This window comes from Mustela lutreola, chromosome 10 (genome assembly GCF_030435805.1).
Source record: "Mustela lutreola isolate mMusLut2 chromosome 10, mMusLut2.pri, whole genome shotgun sequence".
Classification (NCBI taxonomy): Eukaryota; Metazoa; Chordata; class Mammalia; order Carnivora; family Mustelidae; genus Mustela; species Mustela lutreola.
In genome coordinates, this window is record NC_081299.1 from 103,036,558 (window position 1) to 103,059,766 (window position 23,209).

Genomic DNA, 23,209 nt, shown 5'->3' on the forward strand with positions numbered 1-23,209 from the left:
AACAACAAAGGATTATGTGAATAAAAAGGTAGATAGAAACAGGAAAAAAAAATCTATCTCCTGGTGCTTGGGCTAGGGCTCCAAGATGGACTGTGTGCCAGCTGCCTTGGCATACCATAGTGCCTAGTGAGTAGTGGTTGTTAATAAAGACTGAGCACTACAGAATGCATCATCAGGGCCAAAAGTTGAAAGCACAAGCTAAGTTTGAGAAGTGGGTGGAGAGACCATACGCCATCCCCCAGTGGATGTGACTGAATTTGAAGCAGATCATTTTTCGCGTCTCTTATGAAAGAGTGCTATCAGTGTCTTGGCTGATTCGGGGTGAAGGAAGAGAATTTATTAGCTATTTGTGTGTCCAATGAGAAAAAATTACTTGAATTTCCTTTACCTTTTTATGTCATGAAGTGGTTTCTCTGAGCCTTGATGGATAAGAGCAAGAAATAGAATGTTTGTTCCTTTTAGGCCAAAGACTTAGTACAAGGGTGAGAAAGGTCATAAAACGTGGATCAGTTGTTGCAGGTGCATAGTGATGCCTGTAGCTCCCTGTTGCTGTTGAGGGCTTAGTAGCACTATAGAAAACTGTCTCAAGAGTTCCCATTTGGCTGTGGTCACTCACAGTGAATAGAGTCTGTTGAGTGAAGGGTGTAATTTCAGGATGTACTGGAGAAAAGTGGATGTTGCTGAAGCAGTGCCAAGTCAGCCCACACTTGGTCAGCATGCAGAGGGGGCCTCACGAGCGAGGCTCTGTCTGTTCTGAGGGGGATTTGCCAATTAAGTATCCTAGCTTGCAGAGGTTATAATGATAGGTCTTGAGATGAGAAAAAATGATAATCTCTTGGTATTTGTGCTCTGCATCTGTGACTTCTACCCTATTTGCATTCAAATATGTTTTTGCCATTCTGGTGCCAAATGGGGGTGGGATTTGGCAACGTGTGGAACGTAGACCACACACTCAATGTCTCTGTTGGCGAGAGAAAAAGATCTGAGGAGAAGTCTCATAGTTTGTTCACTATTGGCCTGTCCTGTTTTGATTGTGTCTATCCCATCACTTTCTCTGCCTTTTAGTTTCTTCCCTTTATCCGTTGGGGATGGTGGCAAGGGTTAGCAACAAAAAGGTTCAGGGAGGGTTTGAACAGTTAGAGAGATTTGGGTAGAGTTGGGAAGTGTAAAATTATGGATGACTCACTTTTCAGGATAGAACCTATTAAAAAAAAAAAGTCATACCAGGCACTTCCCTTTTAGGATTTTACTCATTTGTCACATGGTATCTATGACACCAGTATTTGAATACTCAAGTGTGAGCTATGTCCAGCGGGGATGAGTTGGCATCTCAAAGAACATATCTGTGTCTGGATTTGAGTCTAAATCCCTTGACACAGCATCACTGTCCACCCTTCCTTGCCCTTCAGATTCTCAGGGGGTCACTTCCCAGGAGTCAAGCCAGATACAGAGGAAGATTCTGGTAAAGGTATAGGTGGAAAGAGTAAAGGTTTGGAGTCAAGTGGCATTTTCAAGTTCAGGCTTGACACTAACAAGCTGTATGATCTTGGGCAAGTCACTTCATCCTTTAGGGTCCCTGTTTTCTTATCTGTGATACAGGATCTTGTGAGGACTGAATGAGATGCTGCCTGGAATGCATCGGGCACTTAATGAATTGTGGTGGCATTGGTGGTGGCTGGTGGTGGTTGTCCACAGTAAAGAGGATATTTAATGTGAGATTAGTGCTGAGGAGAATTCCACTGGAAGAGAATGTGAACTGTGAAGTTGGGCTCAGGCAGTCCCGAGACAGTCGCCTGTAGATGTCTCTGTTCCTAGGCTGTCTCTGCTTGTGAAACCTTACCATTTAAAAGTTCTCAGAGCCAAAGCTTCACACATTAGAGAAAGTAGGCCATAGTTCTTCTCCTTCCAACCCTTTTCTATTTGCAAGTGTTGAATATGGATACAAATAAAAAATATTTTAAAAATGATCTCCGAACATCAGAAAGATTGCTTTTATTTGAACCAGAATTTAGTTACTTATGTCAAATGTGCTTTAAGAATATAGGAATTAGGGGGACGCCTGGGTGGCTCAGTTGGTTGAGCAGCTGCCTTCGGCTCGGGTCATGATCCCAGCGTCCTGGGATCGAGTCCCACATCGGGCTCCTTGCTCAGCAGGGAGCCTGTTTCTCCCTCTGACTCTGCCTGCCTCTCTGTCTGCCTGTGCTCGCTCTCTCCCCTTCTCTCTCTCTCTGATAAATAAATAAAATCTTAAAAAAAAAAGAATATAGGAATTAGGGGCACCTGGGTGACTCAGTCCGTTAAGCCCCTGCCTTCAACTCAGGTCATGATCCCAGGGTCCTGGGATCAAGCCCCACAATGGGGCTGCTTAGTGGGAGCCTGCTTCTCTCTCTCCAACCCCCCACCCCAAACCCCTGATCATGCTTTCTCTTTCTATCTTTCTCTCTCTCTCAAATAAATAAATGAAATTAAAAATATATATGTATATATAGGAATTAGAATGGAATGTGAATTTGGTTCAGTGTCTAGTGCTAAGCAAACTTCCAACAATCTTCCTGTCACACCACATAATCTGCACTGTTTGAGGAGGTCAGACTCAGCCTAATCTCTTACACTGTTTATCTTTTATTGAGGGCTTCATTAGAAGGGCAGTGTAAATTGGATCAAAATAATTATCTTCTTTAAAAAATAAAAATTAACCTTTAGGGGCGCTTGGGTGTCTCAGTTGGTTAGGTGATCTTGATCTCAGTTCAGGTATTGATCTTGGGGTCATGATTTCAAGCCTTGCATTAAGCCCCATGCTAGGTGTGGCGCCTAGTTTTTTTTTTTTTAAATTAACCTTTTAGTATAAAATAGTAAAAAAAGAAAAAAGGGCGATTCACATGTATTTTCCACCGTCCTAAACCTCCAGTCTTTTTTTTTTTTTTTTAAAGATTTTCTTTATTTATTTGACAGACAGAGATCACAAGCAGGCAGAGAGGCAAGCAGAGAGAGGAGGAAGCAGGATCCCCGCTGAGCAGAGTCCCATGCGGGGGCTTGATCCCACCTGAGCTGAAGGCAGAGGCTTTAACCCACTGAGCCACCCAGGTGCCCCCTAAACCTCCAGTCTTATCTCTTGTGCAGATTCTCTTCTAGTCCATATCTATAGGCATTTTTACTATAGTACAAATTTTCGTCCTGATCTTTCCTTGCTTGACATTTTAAATCATCTTTGGAGGTTCTAAGTAATTAGATAAAGCTGATGGGTTTGAGGAAGGACATGCAAATGAAGAACCAGTTTCCACCCTTAACTTTCCCTAATACTCTTACCTGAGGGTTAGAACTTAGAGAAGGAAGGTTTGAGAAGAGGGAAAGGTAAAAACATTGCCAGGGGGGGCACCTGGGTGGCTCAGTGGGTTAAGCCGTTGCCTTCGGCTCAGGTCGTGATCTCAGGGTCCTGGGATCGAGTCCCGCATCGGGCTCTCTGCTCGGCAGGGAGCCTGCTTCCCTCTCTCTCTCTCTCTCTGGCTGCCTTTCCGTCTACTTGTGATTTCTCTCTGTCAAATTAATAAATAAAATTTAAAAAAAAAAAAAAAAAAAAAAACATTGCCAGGGGATAGGGTGGGGGTGATGGGGGCAGTTTATGCTTACTAAGATGGACAAAAATAACTGCTATCACATTTATGTTCTGAAATCTGTTTTATTTATTTATTTTTTTGAGTTGTAAAAGTTCTTGAATTCGGTCCTCTCTCCAAATCTCTGTTTTAAATCTCATTATTCTTACGGTTATCTCATTGAGTGCTAGCTGCCTTCCCCAGTAGACTCTGAACACCTTCATGATGGAGTATATTTCTTTTTCATCTTCATGTTTTCAGGGCTTACCATATAAGTCACTTTTCAATAAATGTTTATGAAAAGGAATGAAAAAACTTAAAAATGTCAATCATGGCTCAGTTTTTCGCTCTAAGTACTGCTATAGAAGATTGTTTTTCCCCTCTCTGAGTTTTTGTTTATGAACAAAAAAACTACATAAAAAGAAGTCTGAAAGATAGAAAATGCCTCAAAGAGATGGCCTTTGTCCACAGGCTTAGAGATCTTCAGCAAGAGTGGTGGTAGGTGTGAAGGAGGGGACCCAGACTGTGTGGCCTCCAACAACCTTGATAGATTTGATTGCCCTGGGGAGAGGACTTGGAAATAACCATCCCTTCGGGAGTTTGGACACTCATATGGGTAGAAATATCCCTCCGTTAAAATTGTTAATAGGTGAGCCCAAGAAGAAGGAAGTACTGGGGACTGGGCGGACTTGAGCTCCCTAGAAATAATTTGGGGATGTGGGTTACCTGAGTGGCTCAGTCAGTTAAGCACCTGTCCTGATCTCAGGGTCCTGGGATGGAGCCCCACGTCGGACTCCCTGCCCAGTGGGGAGCCTGCTTCTCTCTTTCCCTCTGCCTCTGCTTGTCACTTCCCTTGCTTGTTGTGCTCTGTCTCTGTGCCAAATGAATAAATTAAATCTTTTAAAAAAAATAATTTGGGATGACTTCGGTCCTGGGATGCCACCAGCTCATAACTGTTCAGACTTGTTGCACAACCCGTTTGTAATATAAAGTTGTGTGGTTACCACCTTGCCATTGCTCGTGAATAACATGGTCTGATAACACGATCCCTTGCTCTTCTCAGTCTACAAATTAAATAGACCAAAATATAAGACAGTAACACCAAATGTGCATTTTGCAGAAGAAGGCCAATGGCTGCTTTGTAGAAACTGTCTCTCTGCAGGCGCCATCGTGGTGTTGCCCTTTGGTAAGGAAGGGGGTTTCTACCCTCTCCACAATGTTAGGAGAAAAGAGACAAGTGGCACCACTGAGCTGCATACATTTTGGAAAAGAGCTACATCAGTGTAGCCATTTTCAAGCAAAATAAAACTGAATGCTTGGATATTCCTGACATAATTGGAACTACTAAAGTTAGGAAGTTACTGGAAAAAAATCATCAGAGCACAGTCTGACAGCAGCAGAGTATCAGAGTGTAGCAGATGGCTTTGGGGAAGTCAATTATTTTCTGATTAGTCTCAACCTAATCACCCTGGAAAACTGTAGGAAAAGCTAATAATATGGGATATTAAATGTCGATGTGTTGTTTGAGTCCAATATCTTCTTAGCTACTTATCAGCAAATCAAGAAATCGTGGGCAAGATCTCATGCACCAATAAGTAGGCAAGCAGCTTGTGGGTGGATTGTACTTGGAAAACGCTTGGTTCCTCAGATTAGGCCAGAGAGTGGTTTGGCAAAATTTAGTAAGTGTAACTTTAGTGGAAGTGGTATCAGTACCGACAGACTGATGAGGCCAAGAGAAAAAGAATAATAAGGCCCCTTGAGGTATAGTTCATTTATACAGGAAAAGCAGCATTTTAAGGTAAAAGTATCTAGCGAGAAAGATTATATATGTACATCTAGCGAGAGAGCTGTTGCCTACCCTGGTGAACCATATGCTAGTGGAGCATGAGTTATTCATGGACTGCTATTAAAAAAATAAATCTACAAACACTTCAGTTTCAGAAACTAGGACAAGGTCGTATGAGTGTTTTCTGGTCTTGGATAGTATGGAAGAATTTACCAACCTATATTACTGCTTCACAAGGCCATGTACATGTGCGTGTGCGTGTGCGTGTGTGTGTGTGTGTGTGTGTGTCTGTAGGGCCTAGCTAGGAATATGTCTCTCAGATACCTCAATTCTCTTTGCACTTTGGTTTATCAGACGTTGTTGCGAATTACAATCCCCTAGACATACACCCTGTGTTTCTTCACTATGAGCCCCTTCCCTGGGGGAGCATCAAATTCCTTCTCAACCTTTTGGAGCAGATGATGAGCCCACTCTTGGGCAATAAGAGAGGGAACTTGAGCTGTTAATAGAGTTAAAGTGATTTTTAAAAAATCTCCCGAGACTGTATAAGTATGTCCATTGACTCGGTACCCATCCAAAGTGACCTCTCTCTCCTTCCATTTATTGATTCCTAGTGGGAAGACAGCTGGCTCAGCGTGGGTGTGGGTGGGCTTACAAGGTCAAGTATCTCATGGGGTGTGTGTACCCTGTGTTGTAGCCGGCTCTGGATCTATACTGTAGAATCTTCAGAGCAAAGAGGATTGAATGAGGTCATGTCTGGAAAGTTCCCTGGATCCTTGGAAGGTATCAAAATGAGTTTTATGGTGAAGTGTTTGTTGGAGTAGAATGGCACAGTTACTGTGAGGGACCTTAGAAAAATCCATGTACTTCTTTTACAAACATTTGAGGAAACTGAAGCTGAAGAGGTAAAAGTGATTTATGAACCAGTTTTAGTAGTTTATCATCATAGATTAGTGAATTACATGCTGAAGCAATTAGGTTATTCAAGACTGTGGGGTTTTTTTTCTTTTATTTGAGTATGGTTGACACACAATGTTATGTTAGCTTCAGATATACAGCAGTGACTCCACAAGTGTAGGTATTATGCTGTGTTCATCGCAAGTGTAGCTACTGTCTGTCACCACACATCACTGCTATAAGGTCATCCATGACATTCCCTATGCTGTACCTTCTCACCCCCTGACTTATTCATTCTGTATCAGGAAGCCTGGGTCTGCCACTCCTTATCACCCATTTTGCCCAACCCTCCTCCCTCCCCTCTGGCAACCATCAGTTTGTTTTCTGTATTTATAGGTCTGACTCTGCATTTTGTTTCTCTATTCATTTGGGCTTTTTTTGTTTGTTTGTTTGTTGTTTATTTTTTTTAGGTTGCACATGTGAGTGCAATCATGTGGTATTTGTCTTTCCCAGTCTGTCTTATTTCATTTAACACAATATCCTCTAGGTCCATCCCTGTTGTCTCAAATGGCATGATCTCATCATTGTATGGCTGCATAATATTCTCTTGTGTATATATACCACATATTCCTTATCTGTTCTCAAGACTATGCATTAAAACAGAAATGAAATTCTGTCTGCCCTGGATCTATACCAGGGTAACAGCCTCAGAGACCTACATGGAGTCAGGTGGGTATCATAAGTGAGTGTGTGAGCTGGGACTACAAAGATGAGGAGGACAGGGACTGTGAGGAACTGGAGATCACGTGTTTGTTCTGTAGAAAGGAGGCAGGTTATCCCCCTAGGCGGAAAGGCAGGCCCAGTGGTGCTAGACCCATTCATTTTCTTTCTTTCTTTCTTTTTTTTTTTTAAAGATTTTATTTATTTATTTGACAGACAGAGACCACAAGCAGGCAGAGAGGCAGGCAGAGAGAGAGGAAGGAAAGCAGGCTCCCCGCCGAGCAGAGAGCCCGACGCGGGACTCGATCCCAGCACCCTGAGATCATGACCTGAGCCGAAGGCAGCGGCTCAACCCACTGAGCCACCCAGGCGCCCTCTTTCTTTTTTTTTTTTTTTTTAATTTATTTGACAGACTGAGATCACAAGTAGGCAGAGAAGCGGGCAGAGAGAGAGGAGGAAGCAGGCTTCCCGCCGAGCAGAGAGCCTGATGTGGGGCTCGATCCCAGGACCCTGGGATCATGACCTGAGCCGAAAGCAGAGGCTTTAACCCACTGAGCCACCCCGGTGCCCCGACCCATTTATTTTCTAAGAGAAGTCAGAAGTGGGTCAGCCTTGTGCCAACCAAAAAAAAAAAAAAAAAAAAAAATTCATGTTGGCTGGGCTGAATTTGGCCTGAGGAGTGGCCCATGTTGCTGATGACAGATGCACAGTCACCTACCCAAGTCTACAGGCTGAGTCTAAGGGAATCCATCCAATAGCTGAATAACAGCAGCTAAGTGTAAGTTTTCTCACCACAAATCTTTCAATACATTGGTCTGGCTGATAGCTTCAACATCCTTCCCCTACTTTAGCTCAACAGAGGAGGATTCGTGAGTTCTACCTTCCTCTCTTTAATTGCTCTACTCTCTGGGAAAGTTTTTAATGGGAAGTAAAGGAGGGAGAGAGGCAGATGACCTGGAAGAACCACAGGCTGGTGATCTGCTTTTGAATAATAAAAAACCACCAGGTGGTGTGTGTAGTCCAATGTGCCTTGTCTGCTACTTTGATGTCCATCTGGAACTTAACAAAGTGAAGATTCATGCCAGCATCCAGCCCTGCGGCCCAGAAGGAAGAACAACAATTTCTAAACAAATGCCAGTCTCTCTTCCGCTTCCCTGTGAATGGGTTCTGGTTTTTAAAAAGAGAAGCCTTCTAAACCTCTGCCTACAGAACCCTTTTTGGAACAATAAACCGGGTGTAACCAAGTGTTTAAGGAATAAACTAAATGTTGAAAGCATCTCTGTGTAGGATTCTTGCTGTCTGCTCTCTGTGTTGCCTTCCCCGCCCAGATAGTCTGTTGTCAAAACAGTAGCCGGTCCTTTTAAAACATTCATCACTCAGTTCAACCCTCTTTTTGACTCACAGGATTCCAGTGGCTCAATGCTTCACAGCAGCCTGAAAGGCCTTGTGCCATCTGACCCTTGCCCAGCCTTCCCATTACTTCTCCTACGACTTCCTCACCATGTGCTCACCCTCACTGCCCAGCAGACTGGCCTCCTTTCTGCTCCCAAACACTCTGCATGCTCCCTCCTGTGAGCCTTTGTGTTTGATGTTCTCTGCTTAGAAGACTCTTTCCCAAATACCCTCATGATTACGCTCTTGCTTCTCAGAGAAATGGTAGCCTACTGAAAACTGCAGTCCCTTCCTCCTCCCCATACCTCCAGCATTCCCTCTCCCCATTCCCTACTTCAATTTTTTTTATAGACCTTGTTTACTTACTTGTTTCCCCTTTCTGTAAGTTCCATGTGTGTAGGCATTTCTGTCAGTTTTATTCACTGCTGTATTTGCGGTGCTTAAAACAATGCCTAAAAACATAGTAGATGCTTGACAAGTATTTGTTGAATATATTTTGAAAATTTTTTCCCTTCTGTGCTAGGGATGGTGACTTTCACTGTGCTGGGCAAACATACCTCTTGCTACTGAACTGTGGTATTTTTAACGTTACCATTAATAGACTTTATCTGGTTTCCAAGCTTTCTGAGTCAGTTCTACTTCCTACACATATCTTGAACTTTTTTGCTTATCTCCATCTCCTCTGTCTTTTCTCTTAGTTAAAACCATCACAACTTCTTGCTTTTCTCATCCACTTGTATTCCCCTCCACACTGTCTCACTCAGCAGCTGGAATCATCTATTTAACATCTCATCTGGTCATTTACTACACTCCCCCATTTAAAATCCTTCAGTAGTTTCCCACTGCCCTCCACATAAAACTCAGTCTCCTCACCCCATCTCACAAGGTCCTGCATGGTTGGTTGGCAACACTGGTTTTCTGTTCTTCTAACAGATGAATTTCCTCCCTGATTCGGGGTCTTTGCTGTTCCCTCATGATGGCATTGTTTGTTCAATGGCTATCTTCATATGTCCTTATTGAGGATGGGGACCCTTCTTGTGGTGTTTGTCTTTGTATCTCCCACACTTAACACTGCCCTTGATACATAGTAGGAGCTTAATGAGTAAAAAAAGTGGAGAAAAAAAAAGAAAACAGAACATGGTGTCTTGCTGCACAGGGATGGGGGACCATGTGGGGTGGTATCTCGTTAATTAACAATATGTTTCTTTCCACAGAGATTATTTTGCAGAGGATGAAGGGGAGATGGTACCTAGAACAAGTCATGCGGCAGGTAAGGAGGCCATGGGCCTTACCTTGATAAATTCTTGAGTGCTTGCTGATCATAATTCCCTTAAATTATGACCCCTTTAAAGTCATTATGGCAATATTCTCAGACAGTCTGTGAATTTCCAGACTTGCATGTATCACTGTAACATATAACTCCCCACCTTTCCAGCATAGTGCAATAAATCATAATTGAAATACTATGTGAACTCTTCATGCTTTTAATGATTCTGTAATTGCAAGGTTAAAGTCACTTGTAAAAGGATTAAAATAGACTCTGCCACCAAAACGAAATTTCTACTCATATACCATTAAAATGGGTACAATAATAGTGTCAGCCTCATAAGTGAAATTAAGTGAGAGATGCTCTTAGTACAGTTTATCGAAGAATAAAGCACCCAGTAAGTATTATTGTTATTAATATTGTAGTTATAATACTATCGTATCATTACTGAACTAACATTAGCCAGGGATCTACCTGAATTATGAAACCAAGGTGAAGATAGTTCTCCTTTGGGGAGCATTTTTCACAAAAACTTTTAATCACTTAAGGGTTCTAGTTACTTTGCTGAGTGATTTGCCTTTTTCATACCAGCCTTGAGCACAGATGGTTCATATGCACAACATGAAAAAAGGTTTTAATTTGAATGTGTTAAGGATTTCAGTCACTTTAAATTAGCATTTATAATTGTGTATGTTAAGTCTCCAAATTCCAAGGGTCTACCATACTTATTCTGAACTTCAAGATCCTCCATTTTGAGGTAAAAATCAAAGTACTACGGCAAAAATGGAAGAAGGGTAGAGATGATATGTACTACAGGCAAGATATTAGGTTGAGTACTTTAATTTTTATTTCCATTAATTCATATAGAAGCTCTGGGAGGTCAGTATTATTCCCATTTTTACTAGGCAGTGAGGCTCAACCAAATTAAGAGATTTGCCTTGGGGCACCTGGGTGGCTCAGTCTGTTAAATCTCTGCCTTCCGCTCAGGTCATGATGGGGGATGGGGTCCTGGGATGGAGCGCCCCACCCCTTCCGCTGCTCAGTGGGGAGCCTGCTTTCCCCTCCCTACTCCTGGTCTCTCTCGCCCTCTCTGTCTGTCCATCTCAATGTCAAATAAATAAATACAATCTTTTTTGAAAAAGAGAGATTTGCCTAAATCCCCACAATTTGCAAGTGGTCAGGATTCATATCCAAGTTTCAAAGGCTCTTATCTTCTATCACATCCCACTAATTTAACTATAGTGTATTGTTCTGTTTCATCAAATCATCTTCCATTCAACGGCCCGTTTAATTTCATCTTTCCAATTTCTCTTTAGTAAAGCATTTACATTTACTTAGAAATAAATATCAACAAAACAGGTGCAACATTACTGTAATTATTATTAATTTATAATCACAGAGTAGTATACAATTAACAGAACAACAGTTATTTGTACAAGCTGAATCAAAGACAGCTGAATATGGAAAAAAATGCCACCACTAATTTGTGCTGTGCACCAATAAAACCTGCTTTAAATTTCTGTTCTAATTTACACCTCTATCTTCCACCAGGCAAGTTTTGTGGCTTCTGAAAATACCATTAAGGCATGCCTGATACTGTGTTAATTTTACACAGATGAAGACACTGTACAATGTGCAGCTTAAAAACAAATTATATGGCCTTACATTTCAACATTTTTTTTTTCTTTAAAATCAACATTTTTTTTTCCTTTAGACAAGGAAAAAAAAAGCTATAGTAGAATCATCTTATTTCTCATGATTATTTTCTTCATCATATTTTATCTTCTGCATTTTTCTCCTTACCATCATCTTGCTGATTCTTTCTGTCTTCCTCCTCTTTTTCTTTCTTAGCAGAGAAAAAAGTCTGAGTTGATTGCGCTATCTGGAGACTTCTTGTGCTCATTCTGGCAAGTTTGCCCAAAGAAAAGGAGGGAGGGAGGGAGGGATGTTTGCTCCATCCCGTGGCTTGCCTTTTCATTCTTAATGGTTTCCTTTGTGAGCAGAAGCTTTTAAGTTTGATGTAGCCCCACTTGTTTATTTTTGCTCTTGGTGCCTTTGCTTCTGGTGCCCATGCATATATGGTCAATTAAGTTTTGACAAAGGAGACCAGAATGTACAAGGAAGGAAGGAAAGAAAAAAGAGAAAGAAAAATAAGGAAAGGATAGAAAAAGTATATGATGACATGTTGCTTCTTGGCTCCTTTGTTCATAAGCACATGTCGAGTTAATTTTTCCTTCGTGAGGCACACTGACCCAGAGCCCCTTTTGCTCTTACACTGGTGCTGGCTATGGAGCTCACTGGATTGCAATGGCTGTCATTTTTTCTGACTTAAAATAAATGCATAGTAATAAGGGGTCATTGATTCCTTCTGTCAACCAAGAAAATATGTATTTTTCTACATCTTCTACCTGAATCTACAACCCTAAGCCCACCTCACTCGGATGTCTCCGAAGACTAGAGAAAGAGTGGAGTAGCAAGAGGATCAAATCACAGAGGAGCACAGACATAAACCAGTGCATTTCACTGAGGACCATTATTATTATTATTTTTTAGATCTTGTTTCTTTGACCGAGAGAGCGAGTGCACAAGCAGGGGGATTGGCAGGTAGAGGCAGAGGGAGAAGCAGTCTCCTTCAGCAAGGAGCCTGATGTGGGGGATGTGGGGCTCGTGGGGCTCGACACCGGGACTCTGGGATCTTGACCTGAGCTGAAGGCAGATGCTTAACCAACTGAGCCACCCAGGCATCCCTTTGGGGACCATTATTTGTAAGGGTCTACTTAGCCGGAGCGACCCCATCTCAGTAGAACAGCCATTTTGTTGTTTATGCAGTGAACTTAGATTGACCCTGCCGCCTCCAGAGGAACTTACTTAAAAACAAGTCTGGGAAACCAGTAAAATATGGCCGACCAGCCCCTGATAAAAGTGCCCAGATCCCAGGACGTGTCAGGCCAGGCGGAGATAACAGAGCCCAGATGCAAGGACAAGTCAGGCCAGGTGGAGGCGTCCAATCAGTAGAGCGCACCTACTGTCTTCCGAACCACAGAAGAATGTAAACCCCGCCTTTTGGGCGCTGATTCTGACCAGAGTGATAGGCTAGTTCAAACAGCTACTATAGGGTACATTGTAATTCAATTGGCCACCTGCTGTGACCTAGCATGACTATGCAACTTTCTCTGTGTGTTACAATCTCATTGGCCACCTGTGTTTGGCCAGGCTCAACCACATGGCCTTTGCCCTATTTATAAGTTAGTCTGTAAGGCTGGGAGGGGTCACACTCTCTGTGAGAGGCAGCCCTGAACGGTTGGTTTGATTCTCGGTGCTGGCGTGAAATAAAGCTTTGCTTGACCTTCCCTTTGTATCAGTCTTGATGCTTTGATCACAGACCCCAACATTATTAATATGATCAACAACAGGCTACTTTATGCAAACTGTTTCCATGTGGCCCAGAATTGGTCTGTATTCTGCTGAGGAATTCCTCCAGAGGAATTCTGCTGGATTGTGCCAGCTAGAATGATCATAGTGCTACTGTTATAGAAAATGTTTTTGTTGTTCTCTTTTACTGGTAGCTTTTCTTAGTGACACTAAAGATCGAGGCCCTCCAGTGCAATCACAGGTCTGGAGAAGTGGTGAAAAGACCCTCTTTGGGCAGCAGCCTTCCTTGAGAGCATTTGAAAACCCCCCTCAGGTGCAGACCCAGGCTCTTCGAGACTTTGAAAAGGTAAGTCATGTGAATGGATAATTGATATGTTGATTAGAAGGAGCACCAAGGGATAGTGATGTCTCACAAAAATATGACTCCTGGCTTAGTTTGGACTGTGGGAATTCTTCCATAATGATGTCTCTTTTAAGAGTTTTTATCCCAATAAATGTATATATGCTGAGCACTCTGGTTCATGGACAATTGCCTGTACCAATGATTTTGTCTTTCCATTTTTACCCCTGGTTTACTTCTTGAATAAATTAGGGAGTCTTGTTGTTGTTGTTTGGGCGGGGACTCACAGAGGAAGAGAGAAAAATCTTAAGCAGGCTCCATGCCCAGCATAGAGCCCAACGCAGGGCTTGGTCTCATGACCTGAGCTGAAATCAAGAGTTGGACGCTTAACAGACAAAGCCACCCAGGTGCCCAAATTATCGAGTTTAAATGGCACCCTGAGAATCTGTAACTGGACCACAGTGGGCCCAGGTGACCTAAGCATTATATTCTCAGTGGCTGTAGAGATCTGGGTACTGTCTGCAGTATAAAGTATAAAGATCTGGGTACTGTCTGCAGTATAAAGTGGCCTCAGCCACAACCATTTGTTTCTCAAAAAGAATCTGGCCTTGTTGCTTGAAACTTCTGATTGGACTCTTGAAGTACACAGTGTCTTGATAGGTTTATCCTTCGATTTGGCCAAGAACCAAATTACTGATAATGTAATTCAAGTCCCTACCTCCCTGCGCCCTGGATTGATCCCAGGAAGTCTGCACAATAGAACCCGTCTACTGGGATTTATATGGCCTGGAAAGTGTACCCCAGATTTCTTACATCCCAGTGTGCTAAAAAAAGAAACGGCTCTTTGGTGCCCCCTGGGGGTTGCCCACGAATCAGGCCACACACATGAGTAGTGTGTAAATACGCCCTCAGATATGTGGCTTTCTTTCATTCTTCGATTCATAGCTTTTGATGTAAAAGAATGAAATTCCATGTCCAAAAAAAGATGAATAAAGCAGTATTGACATGGGCTTACTCTTAATTTGTGAATAGAAATGTTTCACATGGACCTAATGTACATCCTACCAGATAATCCTGTGGACAAAAAACAGGCTCCATCCATATATAAACCATGGCTGAGAATTAAACAGCCTACTTTTTTTTTTTTTCTCAGTTGTCATGGATACTGTTGTGTGTCCCCCCCCCCCTTTTTTTTTTAAGATGCAGAGAGCTTGCAGGAGTATTAAGTGGTTTTGAAGACTAAACTTCTGAACAGCTGTGTGGTGCTGGTGGTGGGAAGAGGGGTGCTAACAATCCCTCCTCTTTTTTCACCTTTTGCATCTGCTGCCATGCAGAATGGGTGAGCCGAGCTGCAGTGCTCCTCAGTGCAGTGTGGTTTGCTCTCTGAAAGGCAGTCTGCAGACCTGTTCCTTTTGGTCAAGAGGTAATTTGTAACAGAGAAATGAGGGAGTCACTTCCCCCTGATAGAATGAATGGCCAGAGACCCCTGGGTGGCTCAGCCGGTTCAGTTAGCATCTGCCTCCAGCTCAGGTCATGATCCCAGTGCCCTGGGATCTAGCACCACATCAGTCTTCTTGCTTAGCAGGGAGCCTGCTTCTCCCTCTGCCTGCCATTCCCCCGCTGCTTGTGCTCTCTCTCTACCTCTCTCTCTCTCTCTCTCTGACAAATAAATAAAATCTTAAAAAAAAAAAAAAGAATGAGTGGCCAGAGGTGGAGGGCAGAGGGAAATGAACAGGCTGAGTTGGTCCTCAGGCAGAAGTTCGCTGACTTCTCAGGTGTGGCCTTCCAAGTCCTTCCTCTCCACAGCCTGGTCTAAGATTGAGGATTGGTCCTCCCTTCTCAGGGCTGGAAACCACTGACAGCAACCAAGAGAGAACACAGAGAAAAGACCAGTAATGGATATTTCATATTTCTCCCCCTGTGTGCCAAGTAATAAATAAATAAAAACAAGGTGACCACACACTTTTTTGTGTGAGAAAGGAGGTTGCCAGGGCTCATAGAAATTATGACTGTTTTAGTGTCATAAACTTTATGTACTATAATCATAAACCCTGGACAGGCTATTGAGTCAGAATTATTTTCGCTTATAGGCTCCTTGCCATGTGCTTTCTTGTGGGTCCTCGCAAACTGCCCCCCTGCCCCGCCCCCAGCATATCTGGGATAAGACCACAGCAGCACGTGGATAAGACCGGCTAGCATATGCCAGGCAATTTCTACCTTGTGTAATGCTCACCATAGCCCTACGAAAAAATAGAACTACCATCCCGATTTAAAAGTGAGGAAATAAAGTCTCAAAGAGTAACAAAGGAACTTAACCAATGTCACCTAATGTGGACCTTAAAAACAACTCCTTATTTTTGTGACCTAAAAGAGTGAGTACTTTCTAGGCTGGGGAGCTCCCCTGGTAAAAGTGTGGTGGCGAGAGGACTGGAAACATTAGCTCCTCCTACTTAGCTGGGCGAAGTGTGGTACCCATCTTCTCTAAGTAAACAGTGAATCTTCTTTATTTCCCAATGTTTTCCATCACATGCTTTTTGCTCCATTAATTCTGAACTGCTTGTAATTTGAAGCTATTTTATCCTTCCAGGTTTTGTTCTGGTGGTTCCCTTTGCCTAGAATACCCTTCCTCTCCTCTTTCCTGCCAGCCAGCCTACTCATCCTTCAAGTCTCAGCTCAAGTACCATTTCCTTTTTTTTTTTTAGGGTGCCTTCCCTGATTCTCCAGTCTCAAAATATGACCCTGACTATAAGCTCTTGAAGGGCAGAAAACACCACTTGTTCGTGCTTTTCTAGTTTCTAGCATTTAGTGTAATATCAATATGCAGTAAGGGCTCAATAAATGCTCATCAACTAAACTTGTTGGACTGGGATTTGGATTTTCCCGACCCTATTTTCCTCCAGCCGATTCTAGTGAATTTGTGTTTCCGCCAGCCTCCACTCAGTAGTCACTGGATGTATTCATGGTAAATTGAATGGTTCTAGGGAGGCTACTAGTGTGTTAACTGACTGGTTAGGATAGGAAATTGAGAAGTCAAGAAAAACATGTTTGTTTTTAATGATGAGTTAAAATATATATATATATTTTTTAATTTGACAGAGAGAGAGAGAGATCACAAGTAGGCAGACAGGCAGGTAGAGAGAGAGAGAGGGGAGGAAGCAGGCTCCCTGTGGAGCAGAGAGCCCGATGTGGCAGGACCCTGGGATCATGACCCGAGCCAAAGGCAGAGGCTCTAACCCATTGAGCCACCCAGGCGCCCCTTTAATGATGAGTTTAAAAGAAGACAATTTTCCCCCTAAACTGGGATGATAAAATTATAAATGTAAAGTAAAAGACCTTTTCTAATATTTGACCAGACTTATTAAGATCATAGTACTAGCTGATAATAATAAATAATATTTATGCAGTGTTTATTACATACTGAACACCCTTTTAGATGTTTAACATATTTTATTTCAGCTGTTTTTCAGTTCATTTTTCTAACTGATGAGATGGGTATTATTATATCCATTAGGCCTGTGAGGAGACCAAGACTCAAATAACTTGTGTAAAGTTGTGCAGATAGAAAGTAGCAGCCAGGATGACTCCAGGGATTCTCAAGATTCTTGGGAAATGAAAGGACCATTCAGAGAAGGAGAGGTTACATTGGTGGAACGTCTACAGTTTGGTTTTATAGATACAATCAAAATGGCAGATCCTACACAAAATCCATGGAGGGGTGGGGGTGTGTGACTGCCAGGTGTAGAGGGGGCCTCCACTGCCTTCTCCTATCTGCACATTTTCTAATAATGTCGTCTGTAGCACATTGCTGAAAATGCGAGCAAAACCAGCTGCCGTGTTTGCCTAGTGATAGTCTGAAGCCAGCTTTCTTGGGCAGTCTCAACCTAGTCACAGTGATTCAGCCTGTTGAGGCCCCACCCATGCTGGCAAATTTTTTCACTTGGATCTTGAAGTCTGTGGGGAGGGAGTAGGGGAGAAAGCCCTAAAAGGGTTTTTTTCTGCCTTTATGGAGCTCTGAGTTAGCACAGTTTGTGTTTCCTAGCCTAGATGAGGTGACTCTTTGCCACGTCATGGCTGCCTTTAGGTCCAGCCATTCCCAGAGCCTCTGCAGTGTTTCTCTGTCCTTACGGCCTGGGGAAAGGAATGCTCCCAGAGAAGTATGCTCTCACTTAAAAAAAAAAAAAAGAAAGAAAGAAAGAAAGAAAAGGAAAGGAAAGGGAAAAAATGACATCTATGCTCCCCAAACCACAGTGCCCAAGCTTACTGGTTTTGTTTTCCCTGGTGTCTTCAGACATTCAAAAAGTTGTTAGATGAACAACAAAAGGCAGGGGCAATCCTAAACTTTGAGCAATCATAAGCCTGAAATAATTTTTTTTCTTTTTCATAATTTATTTATTTGAGAGAGAGAAAGCAGGCACCCAAGCCCTGGAGGGGGGAAGGGCAGAGGGAGAGGGAGAGAGAGAATCTTAAGCAGTCTCCACACCCAGCAAGGAGCCCCATGTGGGCTCCAGATCATGACCTGAGTGGAAATCAAAGAGTTGGAGGCTTAATTGACTGAACCACCCAGGCACCCCTCTTTTTCTCTTTTCTTTTTAAAGATTTATTTATTTATTTGACAGAGAGAACACAGTCTGGGGAGTGGCAGGCAGAGAGAGGGAGAAACAGACTCCCCACTGTGCAGAGAGCCTGATGCGGGTCTGGATCCCAGCACCCTGGGGTCATGACCTGAGCTGAAGGCAGACACTTAACCAACTGAGCCACCCAGGTGCCCTTTCTTTTGTTTTAAAGATTTTATTTTTAAATAATCTTTATATCCAATGTGGGACTCAAACTCATAACGCTAAGGTCAGAAGACATGCTCAATGGACTGAGCCAGCCAGGTACCCTGATTCAGCTTAGAAAGAACCTCACTAAGTTAATGCACCCTAGGGAGTGGGTTCAAGGAATGCAGAGAAGTGTTAAGATTGGAGAAAGAGAGAAGCCAACATGCTGGGCCTTACAATTTTTTTTTTTTTTTAAGATTTTATTTATTTATTTGTCAGAGAGAGAGCAAGCGAGAGAGAGCACAGGCAGACAGAGTGGAAGGCAGAGTCAGAAGGAGAAGCAGGCTCCCTGCGGAGCAAGGAGCCCGATGTGGGACTCGATCCCAGGACACTGGGATCATGACCTGAGCCGAAGGCAACTGCCTAACCAACTGAGCCACCCAGGCGTCCCTGGGCCTTACAATTTTGTAAAGGCTTTTAAATGTTAACAGAGCTCAGTGGGAAACTGTGGGAAGTTTGTGAACAGGGTGGTGACTTGATCAGATTTTCCTTGCAGAGTATTCCCTTTGGCTTCTGCAGGGGCTCTGGATTGGAGGAGGGAAGTCTAAGGCAGAGAGGGCAGTCAGGAGGCTGTGGCAGTATTCTGGGCAACGGCTGGTGGTGCTGACAGTGTAGGAGCGGGAGAGATGGACTGATGAAAGAGAGCAGGTGGTTTTAGAAGTAGAAGTGACAGGGCTAAGCTGTTGATTGAATGCCGAGCCAGTGAGGGAGAAGAAGCCAGCAGATGACCTCCCACCAATTCATCTCTCCATTCCCATCTCAGCTAGGCTTCCACTCTTGTAAACTTCCCACTACCTTGCACTTTTCTCTTTAACATTATGAGTTCTTTGTTCAAGGTCTGCCTTTTCTTTAGAATCGGAGCTCCGTGATAGCAGAAACAGGGTTGTCTTATTCACTACTAGATGTAGTGATTAGTGTAGTATCTGATAGAGACTAGGTATGCCTCTTTCTTTTTTGTTATGTTTTGGTTGAATGAATGAGACCAGGCTTTCTTGTTTGGGTGACTTCTGGGTGATGCCATCCTTGGGGAAAAGGAGCAACTGGTATAATCACACGTAGTACTTGTATGATTACTAAAACAGCAACAAAAACCAGTAAGATGAGTTTCATTCTAGGGGGAAAAAAATGAGATCCTTCCTCTTCTTGAAAAATTCTAACTCTAGTTGTCAAGACAGTCAAACAGATAATTCCAATAATAAGAGGAGGTCCCCAGGGGTGCCTGGATGGCTCAGTGGGTTAAAGACTCTGCCTTCGGCTCAGGTCATGATCTCAGGGTCCTGGGATCGAGCCCCGAATCGGGCTCTCTGCTCTGCAGGGAGCCTGCTCCCTCCGCTCTCTCTGCCTGCCTCTCTGCCTACCTGTCATCTCTCTCTCTCTCTGTCAAAAAAAAAAAAAAAAAAAGGTCCCCAATATGCTGTGGAAGCACTTGCGAGGGGCCCTCACCCAGGCCTTGGGTCAGATAGGCTTCCTTTACTAGGTGATACCTAAATCAAGTCCCAAGGGCAAGTTGGAGATAGTTCAGTCAGAGCTGAGTGTGAGGTGAAGAGCAGTGACTTTCCAGGCTAATGCTGCCACTCAAGAAATGTCCCAGAGGCGGCAGAGAGCATAGTGAGTTCAGAAATGGGCTTTTTGTCATGGCCGGAGCACTAGCGTGTCGACTGACGTTTGAGCTGGCTGCGTCTTCCCCCACCCACCCTTCCTCATGGTCAAAGCCTTCTTGTTACAACCACGATCATTCATGGTATCACTGTAAACTCTTAGCTCTTGTGCCTTTGAAATCGCCTTCTTTCCTAGAGAAGGATGGAGGAAGAATTATTGAAAAGCTAGAAAAAGAACTGAGGCCATAAATTGATGTCACCCCCTGAATCCTAGGACCTCAGCAAATAATCTGTCTGGGTTGAACCAGTTGTGAACAAAGAGCACCAAGGCCCACTGGTGTTGGTTGAGCCAGATGAATAGAGGAGCGAGTCTGGAGCCTAGGAGTCCTTGGGATCTCCTAGTATATGTGCAGTTCAACTGTCCTTTCTGCCATGGAGCTCATTTCAGTGTCTCTGACAGCACTATTTCTGGCTGGCCCATTTATTTTTGGTGTCCAAGGGAGTTGTTATCTGTTTTGTTTTGGTTTTATATAGTTCACAGTGCTCTAATGTGATGGTGACCATGACACCTTGTTATTCTAGGATCGGGGGTGGTGTGGGTGTGTATCTATGATGGGGGAATACAGCAGGAACGCCGTCTGAATCCCTGTCCTTTATCCACATGCTGCTGCCACCAAAGATAGGGTTTATTTATCAACCTGACGTAGTGACCCTGTTGTTAGCTCTCTTGCCATCACGTCAGTTATATCAAGAAAAGGCTCTGTGGACGATGGGTCTCAGTATGCTTCTGAGTTTTAGGGGAGAAAATGGAATGATGTTATTAATATTTTAGCATTTAAAAGACTTGCAGACTTCAGGTTGAAATTTTAGAAGCAGAGTTTTAGAAGAAAGATTTGGTTATTGTGGAACCCAAACCAGGTCTCTATAGCATTTGCCGTCTGCTCTCTGAGGCAGGTACGAATAGTTAACTTCTGGAAGACTAGGCAGAAACCCTGTGCAGAAGAGAAAGTGAAAGCTGATGAGTGGAAAACTACGTTTTGATTGACTTTGATTGGCATTTTCCTTGTTAAAATGGTGTGCAAAATTTATGCATGTTCTTTAGGATAGCCTAATGAGTATGTTTTTCCTGTGTCAAAATACGGAGTGGATTACATTTCTGTTTTATCTAAAGGTTATGTAAAACATTAACTTGATAAAACATGGGAACCCATGAGTTTCTGGTAGTGAGGGCTACTGATAGGGTACTTCCCATGTTAGGGCCTTATAATCTAAGAAAGATTAATGTACAGAACATTTAGAAATGATCAGTTCTAAACCATTGGCTTTTAACTGAGTTGAGATGAATTGAACTTTGAAGCTCCATCATTAAAAATCCTTTGTAAGGCACCTGGGTGGCTCAGTCAGTTAAGTGTCTAACATGGACTCAGGTCATGATCTCTGAGTCCTGGGATTGAGCCCCGAGAATTGAGAATCAGTCGAGAATCGAGATCTCAGAATCTTAGACCCCTGCTCCTCTGAGAGTCTGCTTCTCCCTCTGTCCCTCCTCCCACTCATGCTTCTCTCCCTCTCTCTCTCTCAAATAAATAGATAAATAAATCCTTTAAAAAAGTCCTTATAAAAGGCAAAGCACTGAGCAAGTTACCTCTTCCAGCTTGGGTTTTTTTCTTCCTCTTTTTAAAGTAACAGCTTTATTGAAATTTAATTTGCACACAGTGAAATTCACCCTTTTAAAGTGTACAACTCCACGATTTTAGTATACTCACTAAGTTGAGCAACAATTACCATTACCTAGTTCAACAGCCTTTTCATCTCCTCCCACAAAAAGCCTCGTACCTCTTAGCAGTCACTCCCCATTTGCTCTCTCTCCAGCCCTGGAAACCATTCATCCACTTTCTGTCTCTGTGTATTTGCCTTTCCCAAACATTTCATATAAAGAATCATATTATATGACTTTTTTGTGCCTGGCTTCTTTCACATCAGTATAGTGTTTTCAAGGTTCATCCATGTTGTACAAGGTATCACTATTTCATTCCTTTTTATGGCTGAAAAATACTCTCTTGTATGGTTATACTCAACTTTGTCCTTAGCATTCATCAGTTGATGGAGATTTGAGATGTTTCTACTTTTTTTGGCTCTTATTAATAATGCTTTTATTAACATTCTTATACAAGACCTTGTGTGGACACACACTTTCAATTTCCTTGGGTGTATAATGAGGAATAGAATTGCTGGGTCATATGGTAACTCTGTTTAACCTTTTGAGGTTCATCTTGAAAATGGGGAAAACTATGTTTTGTATAGGTTCAGGGGGTCAGATCACGAGGAAGATTATTTATAGTGAGGAATACTTAAAAAAAAATGTAGGGACGTGAGGTAGAAGTGGAAGTACTTTATCAGTCACAGGGATTCTCAGGTTCACAGGGGTCATCTAGTGTTGTGATTAAGATCCTGGTCAGTATACAACATGGGTCAGACTCTTGGATGACTTAGTCTGTGTTTCTCTTCTTTCTCAACAATCAAGGCAGCTAACTTCTTGATGTTTCTTTTTCTTGGATAGTAATGGAGATAAAAGTATCTAATCTGCTTACTTTTTCACAAAATAAAATGAAATCATACACATGGACATCCTTTGTACATTGTCAGAGTCTATGCAGGTGATTGTCATTATGAAGACAGCTTAATCGTATCCAATTAATTTTGTAATACAAGTTCAAGTCATTCAAAACAGCCAGGAATTAAACTTTTTTATTTCTTCAGCTTTGATTTTATCAGAAAAGCATAGGAATTCCCAGGCACATATATGTTTTACAAAGAAAATATTTATATGTGATAAAAACCTACCCTCCTCCTTCTCCCTGCCATGTCTCTCCTGTCTACTCCTAACCTCCGATCCAAAACAAGTTAGACTCCTGGATTGAATTCCACTGGATGTCAAAAAGCAGGAAATGGTCTCCAACTATTTGTATGCCCCTTCCATGGGGTTGTCTCGGAAAATATGACAGTCAGAAAAGTTATAGGTTAAATCATCTATTGGGGATCATCCTTGGGTCCCAGTCGTTGCTGCTTTTGTCTTGGAAATTTGATGTCCTTTATGCTCATTTCTCCTTTACACCTTGCTGTGAAGGCAGCCTGAGCTCTGTTGGAACAGGTCGACTGCCACCACATTTTAGGGTTCTACTCCCAGAGAGCTAGTGGCGTGTTCTGAGATTTCTTCAGAAACTTGTAGCTTGGGGTGCCTGATGTGTGAAAACTCTTCACAAAATCCCTGACAAGTGGTCCTTTAATTTCAATTGTGTCCCTTTGGTGACAGTAAATATACTGTCCCTTATAATGTAAGTGCTCAATATATATTTGATGAATGAATGTATGGATGGTGTATGGCAATGAGTTCATTATATCCAACTCTACTAGAGAATTTATCCTTCTA

General features: G+C 42.7%; 1 protein-coding gene across 11 annotated transcripts in view; it reads left to right on the top strand.

The window, feature by feature from the left end:
- Positions 1–23,209, top strand: part of PDE4DIP (phosphodiesterase 4D interacting protein) — a 213,783-nt gene that overhangs the window by 43,398 nt on the left and 147,176 nt on the right. For 10 of the 11 annotated variants that reach the window (XM_059138369.1, XM_059138393.1, XM_059138389.1 and 7 more), the window contains exons 2-3: positions 9,600–9,655; positions 13,219–13,370. In XM_059138369.1, coding sequence (XP_058994352.1) covers positions 9,600–9,655; positions 13,219–13,370 — 208 coding nt within the window. Of the gene's footprint in view, positions 1–9,599; positions 9,656–13,218; positions 13,371–23,209 lie in introns of those variants that run through there. The other variant, XM_059138383.1, reaches the window with a different exon arrangement.